Here is a 14,702-nt window from a genome sequence, read left to right as displayed (position 1 = left end):
CCCCATGCCCTCTTCCTGAGCGGTGCTTTGGGCCGCTTCCTGTCCACTGTGAAGGCCGTCTCCAAGTAGGTCTCCCTGCAAACCCGATGGCTGCCTACTCCTCTCTGGTTGGGGCTGTGGAGGGCATAGTTGTATTTATTGTGCTGTAAGATTTTTAACATCCTGTGACTTCATGCTAGAGGTTTTCTATTGTTTATAGAACTTTTTGTAGAAACATTAACTCTAAAGCACATCTGCATGTCAGTAAAGATCTGTTTCATACAGAAAGGGCCCCATCTGCCTTTTTCAAACCAGTGACCTCTAGTGTCACTGCTCATGAGCATATCCTGCCAAGGGGACTGGACAGGAAGAGCTGCGACTGATGGACCAGCTTTCTCAAACAGTATGCCAGCCAGAAAAAGATTTCTATTCCCGACAGACCTAGACCAGGCCGCCCATACCATTCTCCCGGCGTCCTCTGTGGCCACTGGGCTGGATTCGGAGGGACTGTTCAAAGGGAACTGGTGCTGTTCCTTGTGGGACTTTTTTTTTTTTTTAAGATCTTATTTTTAAGTAATCTCTACACCCAAGGTGGGGCTTGAATTTTACAATCCTGAGGTAAGTGTCACCTGCTCTACTGACTGAGCCAGCCAGGCACCCACCCTTGTGTGACACTTGATAGCAGGGTGACTTGGTGGCTGCGGACCATCCTTTTTCCTCAGACACTCCCTCTGATGATCCAGGAAATGGTAAGTGGCACACAGCAGCTTTCTGTGGTCCAGCTGAGCCCCCAGAAACCACCTCAATTTGGCATTTCTCTTAAGGCTTCAGACGGACTTGGCCCTGACCTGCAGTGACACCTGAAGCCAGTGTTCCCAAGGGCTAAATAATGCCAAACCTCTTCTGAGGGGAGGCCCCATATTTTTGGGGCTAAAACCCAGGAAGTAGTCTCTAACAAAAGGAGTTTTATTCCGGATGTGAATTTATTTACATGAAGGCCTTACGAAGGCACAAGGTGACGTTTTGTGGCACATTCAACAAAACGTATTGACTGAAAATAAGGCTAGAATTGTCCCAGAAAACCCAGGACCTCCAGTCACACCGGACTCTGGGGCAGTCCTGTGAGGGCAGGTCCGGCCCTGAAATCTTCAGCTTGGCTCAGGAGCAGCCCAGCCGTGCCGAGAAGTCCGGTGCAAACCTCAGTCCGTCTGAACTGCATCCAGTTCATCCAAGAAGCGCCGGCACTTCCCCATCAGTACCTTGATGGCTTCGCTCACCAGCACGGCTGCCGGCAGCACCCCTGTTGACTCGACAGAGACTGGCAAGCAGAGGGGCCCCTGAGCCCACGTGGGCCCGCACCGGCTCCCAGGCTACGTCCCTGCCTGCTTCCGACCGGGACTCCACGGGAGCTGCGGCGCCACCCACCCACCTGCGCCCCCCCGCGCCCCCCCCAACCCGATACTCACAGATGTAGTGGTCGCGAACCCGAGCAAGTCGTACAAGCTTCTTCAGCTTCTCGTTCCGGAACACTTCCCTGCTGAAGGTATCTAGCCGGGGATTGGCAACTCTAGCCACCTTTTTACCTAATGAAGACAAACTATGTTCTCAGTACACGAGCCCCGAGCTTTTCTTTCTGCTGCCTTCACAGGAAATATACTTTAGGTCCTGACCTGAATGCATCTGGCATCCCAGATGTCCTACCTTGGGCTTCTTGCACTTCAATGACCCCAGGTGAGAAGCACCGGCTCAGCTCCTCGGCTGCCTCCCCTTCCACAGGCTCAAGCAGGGTGATGTCCGGCAGGAGCCTGTAACTGGCTGTTGCCACAGGTGAAAACTTGGCATGATCTTTGCCTGGAGGGAAGACCGAAATCAGAGCCTGCGGGGACACCTTCACGTTAGACAAGCCCCTAAGAGCAGCGGCCCACTGGCTTTCTGCCTGTCAGGACCTCTCAGCTGAGCCCCTTAGTCACACCTCGCCCCAATGTAGTCACACTACCCTCCTGCCCCAGGCAGCCCGCAGGGTTCTTACCAATGCCCTTGACACAGTGCATGAGCAGGTCAATCTCCTGGCCAGGCCGCAGTTGGGCAATGAGGATATCATCGTGCACTGGTCTGATGGTGCCCTCTGGGAAGAGGTCCGCCTGATTCCCCAGGGGCACCCATGTCATGTGCCTGGTGTACACTGGAGAAAGCACATCAGGAAAACCTCAGTCCTTAAAACTAGCACCCAGCAAGGGGTGGGCCTTCTTGCTCACCCTACCACTACTCACCTTTGTGGTTCACATAGAGTTCGTTGGGGTCGGAGGAGTCTTTAGCAGCATGGGGGTTCCGCGTGCACCTGACCTGAAGCCGAAACTGCAGGGTATCTATCTCTGTGCCTTCTTCATCTCCTGAACAAAAGATGGAAGTGGCAGCTCTTAAAGAACGACTGAATGTTTGGGCGCCAGGCACTACACTGCGTGCATTACTCTACATTGACCATTTAATCCTCTGGACAAATTTCAGAAGGCCAAGGGCACGTGTTCACACAGATCCCAACAACTGATGTACCAAAACATTAGGAACTTGCTCACGGTCGTACAGTAGTCAATCCAGGATCTGAACAGAGGCCGCATGACTCTAGAATCAACTTCGGAAGAGAGCTGTTCCCATTTTGCCACAATTTCATTTTCTCAAACACTGACCTTGGTTCCGATACTCAAAAAGACGGGGATCAGCATGAATGGGAATGAGCCCCAAGCGATGAGCAAGGATCTCATCCTGAACAATGGATGTGTTGTTGTACACCAGGACCTTTTCCACAGCCATGGTTGGCACCTGCCCAAGAAAACAGAATCATTCAGCTACAGAGACCCTACAGACTCCCCATTTACTCCCACTTCCTGACATGGGGGGACCTCTTCCTTGATGAAAAGTTTATGAGGAATGAGCAGGAGGAATGCTCAGCAAAACTGCAAGAAAACCAAAGGAAAGGGGCAACTTGAGAATTCTCCAGGTGAGGTGATGACACAATTTCCCATGCAACTCCACCCTTGCCACTATGCCCACCGATAAATACCTCAGCTAATAAAATGCGTCGAAAAGCATTGGCAATGGCTGCGTCAATTCCCACCATGTCGAACTCCAATGAGTTTTCATCCAGGTGCACCACATCCACACGGAAATTCTGCAGGGACAGAAAATGCACTACATGAAGCTTTCTCTCTGTGGAGTCAGTACCCTCCCCCTGGATATCCCCCCCCCCCACGTGTTCTCACCCAAGAACCTCCCTTGGCCAGATGTCCCTCACAGAAGTTCTTTTCTCTCCCAATCCTTTATTATAATAGTTTCTTGAAAAGTCTCCCTGTTTTTATCCTCTATTCATTTAAAATCCTCTGTATTATGGCCTCCAGCCAGACCATCCAGAGACTGTCCCACTAGAGAACAGGCTTCCGTACTGCTTCATCTAGTTGACACTACTCAATCCTTATCTTTAACTAGACTCCTCTGTTGCATTCGGCATTGATAGAATCCCTCCATTTTCAAAGTCTGCCTTGGTTTCTGAGCACTAATCTTCTGGTTCTCTTCCTCCTCCTGAATCCTAAATTCACCATCTTCTACCCACTCCATAAACGTCACTATTTCCCAGATTTTTCTCTCTCTCCAAAGTGACCCCAAGCACATTCATGGTTTTAACAACATGTACTGAAAACTTCCAAATTTATCTCACTTCTGATCTCATTTCAAACACACGTTCTACTAGCCTGCTAGATTTCTCCACATGCAGGAAACTTAGTGCAGCATCATTCCCCTTCCCCAGACCTATTTCTCATCAGTAAATGGCACCACCATCCATTAAAGAAGTTCCTCAAGCTAGGTCATTTTACACTCCCTCCTCACAGCCGCCATCAAAGCAATGACCAAATTACCTTCTATCTCCCCTTTGCTCTATTTTCCTGATTATAATCTTAGTTCATGCCTTCAACCTCCGCTCCTGTATGCAATCCTGTCACAAATCTGACTGCCCTATTTGATCTTTGATTCATTCTCTCCCAGCCATTACGGCTGCAAATCAGATCACATCTACTTCAGAGCTCTTCAAAAGCTCCCTATCAGTATTTAAGATGCACTTCGATCTTGCCTACCACTCATGCTAGCACTTTACATTCTAGCAATAATAAACTGCTAAGACATTCCCAGAACACAGTTTGCAAAGCCTTTATCATTTAGCTTCTAAGTCTTAGTTTCTCCTCCCCCCTCCCCTGTTCTCAAATTTTACTCATCGTTCAGGGCTCAATTCAGATGTCCTCTTCAGGAAGTAGATCTTCCAGACCGCTGCCCCGCTTTCCATTCTAGATTAAGTGCGTCTGCGGGATCACCCCACCCCTCATTGTCCTTATCGCTACGAACCACCTTTACCACATTATACTGAAATCATTTATGCGCGCTCTTCAACAAAACTAAACAGCTTGTTCGCCGAACAGAGCAAAAACCGTGTACACGGAGCTCCTAACACGTTGCTCAATGAACGATTTATAAACCGAGCGAACCCCAAGGGCTGCTTCCAGGACACAAGCTGCTCAGATCACAGGGTCCGTTCCTAATACCCTCTCCAGCACCACCCACCTTCTCGAAGCGGTCTTGGTCCCAGGCATCATCATAGCCCGAATAGTTACCGGGAAAGTCGGTGGTATGAACCTAGAGCAAAAAGAGACGAGTCTGTCTGCGAAGGGGCAGGTAGGACAAGCCCGCCCCAACTCATCCCTGTTCCACTCTCTTTTCTCTTCCCGAGCTCAAGGCCACAGGCTTACATTGCGAACCCCGAACTCCCCTAGAACCACGCGGGTCCGCATTTCTTGCACCGCCCGGGCTGCCGCCATCTTCAACCCCTCCACGTGACTGGGGCAGCAAAACTGGCGCGTGCGTCCCAGCCGCCCTCTTCCGTCTCCGTGGCAACGCACCGCCTCCCGGATTCTTAAATATCGCGAGACTCTGTCCGTCCTCCGTCCACGTCCCCAGCTTCCGGAAGTCAGTTTTAGCCAAACATCCGGGTTTCTCCTTATTGCGTTCCGGCTGAACCCACCTCTCTTTCTCGACCCTAGACATCTCCGTCCCTCAGTCCCACGTCTCTCCCACTCCTCCTCCGCGCGGGGAACTAGCGCGGGCTTCAGCGACGGGAGCCTTCGAGGGACATGGCAACTACGGCGGCGCCGGCCGGCGGCGCCCGAAGCGGGGCTGGCCCGGAATGGGGAGGGTTCGAAGAAAACATCCAGGTAATCGCCCCCAAGGCTCCGGCTGCTAGCAGCCCCAGGGCTGGCAGCCGTCCTGAAGTGTCGTGGGGACTCTCCCTGGGAGCTTGGAAGTCTGCTCCATTTGCAACACTTGTTCTCTCCTTTGTATCTTGGTGTACACGAAAGGCTGTGGGACTAGTGCTGACCTGAAAGGTCCAGACTGGTACTCCAGCCAGAGGGCCTCTGTCTCTGGGCCCGCCTGCTCTTGCTTTCGAGACAAGTTTGTTGATCGGGGTCAGGCGTGGCGAGGGAGTGGGCGGTATTCACTGGCACTGGCTAAAACCATGCTGTGTGCACAGCCTTATTTGGGGGATGGAAAAGACAAAGGAAATGGGCACTTTTGCGGCCCTCTGAGGATTTGATAGGGAAGGTAGCAGAAAGATATATATGCAAGACAGGGATTAGGTTTCCTAGGCTAGAAAAGGGGGAAAAGCCAGACAACCAAGGGTTCTGAGAACAAGTGAGAGGAAGAGAGCGGCATGATCTATGCAGATTCCAAGCCATATCCCCGGCAGTGGAAGAAGAAAGTCCCAAAAGCTGGGAGGAATACAGGAGGACATACGGATGGAGCAGAAAGATCCTGCACTCTAGAAGCCATTTGTCTTCACAGGGTGGGGGCTCAGCTGTCATTGACATGGAGAACATGGATGATACCTCAGGCTCCAGCTTCGAGGATATGGGTGAGCTGCATCAGCGACTGCGGGAGGAAGAAGTAGACGCTGATGCAGCCGCTGCTGAAGAAGAGGATGGGGATTTCCTGGGCATGAAGGGCTTTAAGGGACAGCTGAGCCGGCAGGTGGCGGACCAGGTAAGCAAGACTGAATCCATAGTAGGTGGGAAAGTATACCTAGGCAGGCCCCAAGTGCTGGAGTTGGTGAAGTTCACCCCACGTCGTCTAACCCAACAGAACTATGTAGAAGGCCAAGAGAAAAAAGAGCAACAGGGACTGTAGCCAAGAATCTCTCTCACAGTACCTACCCACCCCACTTCCGTCTTCCTTCCTCCAGATGTGGCAGGCAGGGAAGAGACAAGCCTCCAGGGCCTTCAGCTTGTACGCCAACATTGACATCCTGAGACCCTACTTTGATGTGGAGCCGGCCCAGGTGCGAAGCAGGTGAGAATCCTTCTCCTGATAGAAGCTGCCCTCCTCATACCTAGTCCTTTATCCAAACTACAACCAGCTACCAAGCCCTGAGGCTCCCTTTATCATTGCACCTGTCTCCCAGCTACACCATCGCTCTTACCAGTCACAGAATAGGACATGGTGGTAACACATTGCCTTCCTCCTCCTCTTTATCTAGCAGACTACTCTTGTTCCCTCAACACGCAGCTCAAATGTCACCTTCTCTGTTCCCCATTCCTCAACCCCCATCCCCAGTTTGTCCTCTCCTGGTGATCCTAGAGAACTCTCTGCTTTCCTCTAACAGATGACACCTCAGCAGTGCTGTACTCTCTTATTCCTGGGGCTGGCTCCCCAGAGACCGCCTCAAAAACAAGCTCTGTTTTATTTTTTATATTCCCAGCACCAGAACAGTCTCCAAACCAGAATATCAGTGCTTAGTTGTTGAATGACTTTTCGAGAAGTGGATCTGATTTTGGCTTGGTTCTTTGTTCATCCTTTAAGCAATGCTCATCAGACACCCAGTACCACTTAGCAGCTATTTATTGACCATTTGTTCTGTGCTGGGCACCGTAATGGTTCTGTCTCATGGAAGACAGAGAGTGAAGGTAGATGGGAGCCTTGCCTTCCCGTGCCATTACAGTTCAGCACTCATTTGCTCTGATGGGATCCACAGGAAGGACACCTGACCCAGAGTAGACTAGAGGGTGGGACAGGGCAGATTTCCCAGAGGAGGTAAGATCTAGCCAAAATCCAAGGTATATTATTAGGAGCTGGCTACTTAAGAAGAGAGTGGGGGAAAGTGACTTGTACTTTTATTCTTTCTGTGTGGAATTTTTATACCACTTCAAGGCTGTTTTTCAAGAAAACGGTCAGCGGTGCTCTGAGGAGTGGTAAGCAGGAAGAGACAGGAGACACACTGGTTCCCTCAAGTAAGACCTTTCCCAGGGCTTCACCATCACAGCCCTGAATTCTGGGCATTCTCTGCTGAGGTTGGCCTGTCTTTTAAAGGGGAGCAGGTCAAATAGGTAAATCGTCAAGTGCTCTCCCAAGGCTCCAGGCAGGCTTTCTGAGTTCTCCGTGCGTGTCAGCACGGTATCAGAAGGTCGTCCTTCCTGGAAGCATTTTTAGGGACAGGGAAGTGATCTCCTCATTCCTTGTCTGTCTTTACTCCCCTCTTCTCCCCTTACCATCCAGCATGTTCTCTGGAGTTAGAGATGAATAGGATTCAGGCCCTCCAGAACCTCATAGCCTAGTGCCGCCTTGGCTCTCATCTCTCCTCTCCTCTCCCAGGCTCCTGGAGTCCATGATCCCGATCAAGATGGTCAACTTCCCCCAGGTGAATACCCAAGGTAGCATGTCTGGAAGAGCCAGGGGAGGCATGAGGGCAGAGGGTGGGGCCACCAGGCGAAGCCTAGGAAGACAGAAACAGAAGAGCCATTGTACCCTCCAGCCTGAATGAGTTGGTATGTTGACAGAAAATCGCAGGTGAACTCTATGGACCTCTCATGCTGGTCTTCACGCTGGTTGCCATTCTCCTCCATGGGATGAAGACATCTGACACCATTATCGTAAGCAGGACAAAGGACTTTGGGGGTGGCTGAACTAAATCGAAAGCTGCCCCAGGAGAGGATGGTGGAGTGAGGTAGAGGCGGCCCCTGAGGAAAGCCCTGGGGGAGGCTGAGAGGCCTCCCAGGACTAAGCAGAGCGTTCACCCCACAGCGAGAGGGCACCCTGATGGGCACAGCCATTGGCACCTGCTTCGGCTACTGGCTGGGCGTCTCGTCCTTCATTTACTTCCTCGCCTACCTGTGCAACGCCCAGATCACCATGCTCCAGATGCTGGCACTGCTGGTAAGAAGGAGTCCAGCATGGTGGCGGGCAAGGGTAGTCTTAAAAAAAGAGGAGCTAGGCCTTGGTCTGCACCTCTCCTGGGGCCCCAGGGGCTGGAATGGGATGAGCTGGCCAGGGGATCATTTCTTTCTCAGGGTCCTCATGAGAGCTCAAAGGCCAGCCCAGCCTGAGTGATTTTAGTGATTTTCCTCTCCGCCCTTCTGTTTCCTAGGGCTATGGCCTCTTTGGGCACTGCATTGTCTTGTTCATCACCTACAACATCCACCTCCATGCCCTCTTCTACCTCTTCTGGTTGCTGGTGGGTGGGCTGTCTACCCTCCGCATGGTAAGCTGGGCAAGAGGGTTGCCAGGGGTGGGCTGACCTCCTGGGGACTTCAGGAAGACAGCCCACGGCTTGGGCCGAAGCCCACAGAGGGCTCTGAATGCTCTGGGCAGGAGTGTCTTCACACTGCTGCCTTTGGGGCCGGGCCCTCTGAGTCGTATTCCTGTGGCCCTAGGTGGCAGTGTTGGTGTCACGGACTGTGGGCCCCACACAGCGGCTGCTGCTCTGTGGCACCCTGGCCGCCCTGCACATGCTCTTCCTGCTCTATCTGCACTTTGCCTACCACAAGGTGGTAGAGGGTGAGTGACAGGAGGGCCTGGGTGTGGGGGAGGGAAGCAGCCTCGGAGGGCAGCGCCAGGCCAGCTGTCGCTCACCTCCCGTCCTCTTGCTTTCAGGGATCCTGGACACGCTGGAGGGCCCCGACATCCCGCCCATGCAGAGGGTCCCCCGAGACATCCCTGCTGTGCTCCCTGCTGCTAGGCTCTCTGCCGCCGTGCTCAATGCCACAGCCAAGGCTGTCGCGGTGACCCTGCAGTCACACTGACCCCACCTGAGACCCTTGGCCGGCCCCCATTTCCCCATCTCCGGAGCAGAGGAAGATTAAAGAACAGTACTGAGGCCGTGTGTCTCTTCGATGGGGTCTGCAGCTGCCTCTGAGCTGTAGCCGCTTAAGACAACTCCTTGTCGCCTGTGGGCCTTCTGGAGGGCGCAAGCCCTGGAACCTCTGGCCAGGACTGCAGGGCTCTGCAGCCAGTGCGGAAAGTGGCTCAGCTCCTCTGAGGCCCTCTCTCCACCTACTCCTTCCTCCCTCTTTATCTCCCCCACATTGTCTTGCTAAATATAGACTTGGTAATTAAAATACTGATTGAAGTTTGGAACTGCAGCTGCCCTTCCAGTGGTCCTCCTTGCCACCTTACTTCCTGTACACTTTCCTGTTCTCCTGTCACTGGCCGTAATGTCACGTGTTCTCTTCTTGATACCCTCATCCAGGCAGGACGAAGGTGGGACAGCCCAGACTACACTGAAAGCAGAGACTGAGTATGGAACCTGTCCCTGGGGGCAGGGGACACCCGTCCCACGGAGTGGCGGGGAGGCCTCAAACACAGGAACCATAAGTCTGATGGAGGAGAGCACCCAGCTTGAGTGGGCTCAGCCTCACTCTGGGGACACCAATGGAACAATGACAATTGGTCAAAAACGCCCAGATTCAGCCCCATGCCGTTACAAGGCCGGGCCATTGCGCAGGGATAATTTTCCTGTGGGAGCTCACATTTGAAGCCAAACTTGCCTGTGTCCTGGTTATACTGGGGCCAAAGGAACAAAGCGGTCATCAGTTTTCTCTGTCCTTCCTCTCCAAGAATGCTGTTCACTCTTAAATCCATTTACTCTGCTCCACTTAAGAAGTCAGGTGGTTAATGAAATAGAACTTTTGATCTCCCTTCACTACGCTTATGTTTTGTTGTTTTTTTTTAATCCTCGTAAATCTGGGTCAGCATCTTTCCTCCTAGCAAAGGGCCTAAGAAAGACGTGCCCTTCCTTTGTCCTGGGTGATCCGATGTTATGTGAGGACCCCACACCGTATCACCAGTGGACGAAGTGCGAACAGCACTACCCGAACCGTGCAGTGTACCCTTCCTGAAAGTTCCAGGCCCATTAACAACGGCCGCCACCACTGCAGGTCGCTGATCCTAGCACCCCCTTCATGGGGCTACCCCAGTGTCCCATTGAGAGCCCCGAGGCATCTGCCGCCGGCACCTGGGGAAGGGGTGGCACCAGCACCCTGCACCTACTTGCGTCTCACCTGCCCCAGGAACGCTTCGGGGTTCTTCCGCCCCGTGGCCCCTGGGACCTCCGCTGCGGGGCCGCCATCTTGGCGAGGGGCCCGCGGGGACGTCCTCCTGGGCTGGACCTCCCCCCACGCCCCGCGCGCGCCGCGGTGCGCCTCACGGGGCTCCAAACCGGACGGGAGGCCGTGCGCGGGACGTAGGCGAAGACAGCGAGGGTCTGGCCCTCAGGAAGAGGGAACGACGGGAGAATGGGCCGAAGCAGCCGGGAACAGTCTCAAATGCCATCTCCACGTGACGTGCCTCCATTCTCCCCGCCACACCCCCTGCTCGTCCCCGGCCTCGACCCACTACCTACTTTCCGAGTACCGTGTGGGCCCACGCCCAGGGGAAGAGCGGCCCCCACCGCTCCCGAACGCCGGCTGTGCGCAGACCCCCGAGCCGCGTGGCCTAGGCCGGGCAGGGGGCGGGGCGAGCGGCGGTGACGCGGCCGTTGCCATGGGAACCCACCGCCCGCTCAGGCGCAGGAGCCGAAGCCCGAGCCGGAGCTGCCGCCCGCCGCCGGCTGTCCCGCTGCCCGCCCGCCCGTTTCGGGCTCTCCCTGCGGGGCGGTAGGGGAGCCGGGCTGGAGGAGGGGAGGGAGCAGATGCTGCCTCCGAGCCGAGACCGGTCCCGCACGTCCTGAGCCGAGGCCCCGCAGCCGCCGCCCCGGCAGCGAGGAACGAGGACAAGCGCGGAAACAGCGCCCGCCTGGCCCCGGACCGCGCGCCCCGGCCCCCCGCCCAGACACGGACGGCACGGTCCGCCCCGGCCCCAGCGCCGCGCGGTCTCAGCCCGGCCGGCGACCTCGGCGCCTCCGCAAGCCCCGCCGGCTCCGGCCAGGGCCCCGACGCTCTTCGCCGCCGCCGCCGCCGCCGCCCCCGCCGCCGCCGCCCCCGCCGCGGCCGCCGCCGCCGCCCGCGCCTCTGCCACCGCCTCTGCCCCCGCTCCGTCCGCGACCCCTGCCCAGGCCCCGGCCCCAGCCCCGACCCCGCCCTCGGCCCCGCCAACCTCGGCCGCGGCCCGCGCCCCGGCCCCGGAGGCCCAGCCGTGGGTACGATGCTGCCCAGCTCCATCCAGATTTCGGGGGAGCCGCTGTCCGGCGCCGAGGTGCGGGACATCTGCCGTGGCCTGCGCGACAACACCGTGCGCCTGCTCTCACTGCGCGGCTGCCGACTCTGCGACCGCGACTTCGGCCGCATCTGCCGGGCCCTGGCCGGGGCCACGTCCCTGGCGCAGCTCAACCTTAACCTAGGCGTCGTGTCCAGTCCCGGCCGCATCAAGCAGCTGGCGGAGGCGCTGCGGACCAACCGCTCCATCCAGTCCCTCTTGTGAGTGCGCTCCTTGGCAAGGGGGTCCCGGGCACTGCAGCCCTCTTCACGCGCCCGCCGCCACCGCCTGTTCCCCCGCACACCTTCCTGCAGCTGTCTCCGCACCAGCCTGTCTTCTCCCCTCTGGACACCGCCCCCTCCCTCTACCCATGCCTCCATGACACCCTTACCTCTGGACTTTGCACAAACGGCCCCACCCCAAATGAGATGGGGTACCCACCCCTTTCTGGCAGGGCACCTGTACCTCCCCACCTAATCACCGCCACTGACTTCTTGGGGGCAGCTCCCCCGGTCTCAAGCAGGAACTCCCCTGGGGACTAGACCCCTGCCCCTGCATTCTGCCCACTGAAGAGTCCCCAGTCCACCACCCACACACCCGTTCTCTTTGCTCTGTCCCGGATCCCAATCCCTGCCCCAGAAAAGAAACCAAATTCCCCTTCTACCTGTGTTTTTGGAATCTAGAATTTTCTTTCTCCCTTCCCAAGGCTTCTCCCTTCCCAAGGCTTCTCCCAAGTGCTGTGACAAGTGCCCTTCTCACCTCTAGGGCTCACATAAGGGAAGGGGCTGCATCCCCTACAGGTAGGGCTGATGACTGCAGTAACCTCTGCTCTCCCGTCTCACCCGCCAGCCTGCATGGGAGCCCCCTGACAGATGCGGGGCTGGCCTTGCTGAACCCGGCGCTGGCCCTCCACCCTGCCCTTGTGGCTCTGGACCTGGGGGACTGCATGCTGGGTGATGAAGCCATCAATCTCATCTGTGGCCTCCTCCCCCCAGATGGAGCCAAGTCAGGTGAGCAAGAGGCCCTGCTGAGGACACGGGCTGGTGTGGCCTTGATAAAAAGCCAGGTGCACAGGGCAGGGGGTGTGACCCAGAGCTGAGGGCTCTGACTGCGGGTGAGAATGTTTATCAGAAGGGCTGGGGGCCGAGCAGAATGGAGACTCAGGCATCCAGCCTGCGGTGGGCAGGGGAAGGCAGGGGTCTCTCAGGGCCCGGGAGCTCTGTGGCGGGGCGGGGTGGCTCTCAGCCACCAGGGACACCCCAGAGATCCAGGGCAGGGGAGGGGCTTGAAGGGGCCTGACCTCCACCCTGGCTTGTCACTTTGATGCCGCCCAGGCTTGAAGGAGCTGACGCTGAGTGCCAACCCTGGCATCACCCCTAAGGGCTGGAGCCGCCTCGCGATTGCGGTGGCCCACAGCTCCCAGGTCCGCGTCCTCAACCTGGACTACAACCCCCTGGGTGAGACTCAAGGAAGCCCCCTGCGAGCCTCACCATCCCACCCCCATCCAAGAACTTGGGACCATTGTTTGCCATGGTAACCCCCCTCCCACTGGGGGCGGGAGAAGGGAGGGGGGATGTGGGAGGGAGTGGAGAAGCCACTTGTGTGGAGGACCAGACGAGCACCAGGTACCTGAAAGTATCCGTCACCACCCCTGGGCCTGGCTTGCTTCACCCATTCCCTCCCCAGTCACGGTGCCCCCCTTCTCGGCCACCTACCAAGTGTCAGCGTTTGCTGGCCCGAGGGTGGCATCTCGGGTCCTTAGGGCATGGGGGAGGCCGCGGGGAGGAAAGGTGAGCAGGCCGGCTCACGACTGCCCGTGACCGTGTGCACGTGTGCCGCCTGCCCAGGTGACCACGTGGCAGGGATGCTGGCTGTAGCTGTGGCCTCCAGCCGCACCTTAGAGGTCCTAGACTTGGAGGGCACGGGCCTTACCAACCAGTCAGCTCAGGTGAGGCGTCTTTGTGCTGGCGGGCGGGCGGAAGGGGGCTAGAGGTGGGGGTGCAGGTGAGCCCACGTGTCTGTGGACATGTCGACGGGCTGGCAGGTTGCAACCTTAACTGTGTTCGTCCTTTTGCGCCTTCTTCCCCACGTCAGACCCTGCTGGACATGGTAGAAAATTACCCCACGGCCTTGCGGAGCCTCGTGCTGGCTGAGAACAGCATTAGCCCAGAGCTGCAGCAACAGATCTGTGATCTGCTCTCCGAGGGAGAGGAGGAGGAGGAGTTGGCGGGAGGGGCCGGCGACACGCAGGAACCCGAGAGAGGGCGGGGGCCTGCTGCCCAGCCGTCCTGGATGTGCCCCGGTGGTAAGAGCCCCCGGGTCCGAGCAGAGCCAGGTCCGGAAGAGGCTTGGGACCAGGGAGGGTGCGTGTGCGAACCCCAGGCCGCCTCCCACCTGTGTCCCTGGTGGAGGAATGAATGGTGGTCTGAACGGCCCTCTGCCCTTCCACAGAATCCAGCTCTCAGATGGTGCTCATGACTTCAGGACTAGGCGACAGTCTGTTGGCCGAGACCGAGATGTGACTCTCCACTTGGGCCTCTGCACATCATGACGTGTTGGCTCTGTCCCCAGCACCTTGCCCGGGATATCAGGGTCAGGCCCTGGGGGCCTGGGAGGGAGGTGGGGGTGCCGGGCGCTCTGGTAGCTCCCGGCAGCGATGGGAAGCTCTGGAAGCTGACTAAGCAACAGCCTTGGGCGCACTCGAACCCAAGGCAACGTCTCTGGACTTGTCAGCAGCTCTGGCTGCAACCCGCTGGCTCGGAACAGATTTTCTGAACAACCTGGCGTGTGGCTGTGGTCCCTGGGGGCGGGCAGCAGGGGAGGAACTGGAACCATTAGACGCTAGGGGGCAGTGCCACCCTACAGCCCAAGCTCCAGGCAGTATCCACCGGGCCCCAAACGTCAAACGGGTCTGGCTCAGGTCTCTGATTCGTAGGACCTGGCATTCTGGGGTGACACCTTACATAGGCCCCCAGAAGGATCATAACTAAGGTAGAGAGCTCACCTCCAGAGGTCAGACTGGACCCCGCCTCGAGGAGAGACTCGGGGGCCCTGCCGAGGTTACTTGAGGTACACCTTCTCCCACTGCCTGATGCTCTGTGGCCCCAGACACCCCAAGCAGGGCGCGGCGGGGAGGACTCACGAGCGAAGACCAGAACTTGGCTAGGACTAGGAATGCTCAAGAACGGGGAGGAGAGCGGCACAAGGAAAATCATTAATAGACA

General features: G+C 56.9%; 3 protein-coding genes across 4 annotated transcripts; 2 read left to right on the top strand and 1 right to left on the bottom strand.

Annotated features, from left to right (window-relative positions):
* Positions 1–943: 943 nt before the first annotated feature.
* POLR1C (RNA polymerase I and III subunit C) lies at positions 944–4,921 on the bottom strand. 2 transcript variants are annotated; one of them, XM_006748963.3, is made up of 9 exons: positions 4,770–4,921; positions 4,585–4,656; positions 3,038–3,145; positions 2,664–2,796; positions 2,250–2,369; positions 2,009–2,161; positions 1,681–1,830; positions 1,446–1,562; positions 944–1,297 (listed from the first exon to the last, which is right to left on the bottom strand). In XM_006748963.3, the coding sequence occupies exons 1-9, from the start codon at positions 4,836–4,838 to the stop codon at positions 1,179–1,181; spliced, it is 1,041 nt and encodes a 346-aa protein (XP_006749026.1). In that variant the 5' UTR covers positions 4,839–4,921; the 3' UTR covers positions 944–1,178. The 2 variants fall into 2 exon arrangements, with proteins under 2 accessions (XP_006749026.1, XP_081684469.1); XM_081828343.1 differs by having other exon boundaries at positions 944–1,562.
* Positions 4,922–5,002: 81 nt separating this feature from the next.
* YIPF3 (Yip1 domain family member 3) lies at positions 5,003–9,428 on the top strand. Its single transcript, XM_006748964.3, has 9 exons — positions 5,003–5,231; positions 5,860–6,057; positions 6,257–6,363; positions 7,663–7,708; positions 7,848–7,940; positions 8,092–8,223; positions 8,435–8,548; positions 8,721–8,844; positions 8,941–9,428. The coding sequence occupies exons 1-9, from the start codon at positions 5,151–5,153 to the stop codon at positions 9,087–9,089; spliced, it is 1,044 nt and encodes a 347-aa protein (XP_006749027.2). The 5' UTR covers positions 5,003–5,150; the 3' UTR covers positions 9,090–9,428.
* Positions 9,429–11,301: 1,873 nt separating this feature from the next.
* LRRC73 (leucine rich repeat containing 73) lies at positions 11,302–14,257 on the top strand. The gene is made up of 6 exons (XM_006736670.3): positions 11,302–11,699; positions 12,328–12,488; positions 12,813–12,935; positions 13,326–13,426; positions 13,573–13,783; positions 13,930–14,257. Exons 1-6 carry the CDS (start codon positions 11,428–11,430, stop codon positions 13,998–14,000), a joined length of 939 nt encoding a protein of 312 aa, XP_006736733.1. The 5' UTR covers positions 11,302–11,427; the 3' UTR covers positions 14,001–14,257.
* The last annotated feature ends 445 nt before the right edge of the window (positions 14,258–14,702 follow it).

The sequence above is a fragment of the Leptonychotes weddellii genome, chromosome 8 (assembly GCF_054177405.1).
Source record: "Leptonychotes weddellii isolate Sample4059 chromosome 8, ASM5417740v2, whole genome shotgun sequence".
Classification (NCBI taxonomy): domain Eukaryota; kingdom Metazoa; phylum Chordata; class Mammalia; order Carnivora; family Phocidae; genus Leptonychotes; species Leptonychotes weddellii.
Note: the sequence above shows the minus strand (reverse complement) of the source record. Positions and strands in the feature narration are given on the sequence as shown.

What these genes read in the sequence shown, in the direction of transcription:
- POLR1C (XM_081828343.1), bottom strand. Translation starts at nt 4,838, where the DNA reads ATGGCGGCAGCCCGGGCGGTGCAAGAAATGCGGACCCGCGTGGTTCTA. An exon ending in ACCAAGACCGCTTCGAGAAG is followed by an intron (nt 3,146 to 4,584) that starts GTGGGTGGTGCT and finishes CTGTCCCTGCAG; the next exon opens with AATTTCCGTGTGGATGTGGT. An exon ending in GACGCATTTTATTAGCTGAG is followed by an intron (nt 2,797 to 3,037) that starts GTATTTATCGGT and finishes TTTCTTGGGCAG; the next exon opens with GTGCCAACCATGGCTGTGGA.
- YIPF3 (XM_006748964.3), top strand. Translation starts at nt 5,151, where the DNA reads ATGGCAACTACGGCGGCGCCGGCCGGCGGCGCCCGAAGCGGGGCTGGC. An exon ending in CCGGCCCAGGTGCGAAGCAG is followed by an intron (nt 6,364 to 7,662) that starts GTGAGAATCCTT and finishes CTCCTCTCCCAG; the next exon opens with GCTCCTGGAGTCCATGATCC. An exon ending in GGCTGTCTACCCTCCGCATG is followed by an intron (nt 8,549 to 8,720) that starts GTAAGCTGGGCA and finishes CTGTGGCCCTAG; the next exon opens with GTGGCAGTGTTGGTGTCACG.
- LRRC73 (XM_006736670.3), top strand. Translation starts at nt 11,428, where the DNA reads ATGCTGCCCAGCTCCATCCAGATTTCGGGGGAGCCGCTGTCCGGCGCC. An exon ending in CCCAGATGGAGCCAAGTCAG is followed by an intron (nt 12,489 to 12,812) that starts GTGAGCAAGAGG and finishes GATGCCGCCCAG; the next exon opens with GCTTGAAGGAGCTGACGCTG. An exon ending in GTCCTGGATGTGCCCCGGTG is followed by an intron (nt 13,784 to 13,929) that starts GTAAGAGCCCCC and finishes GCCCTTCCACAG; the next exon opens with AATCCAGCTCTCAGATGGTG.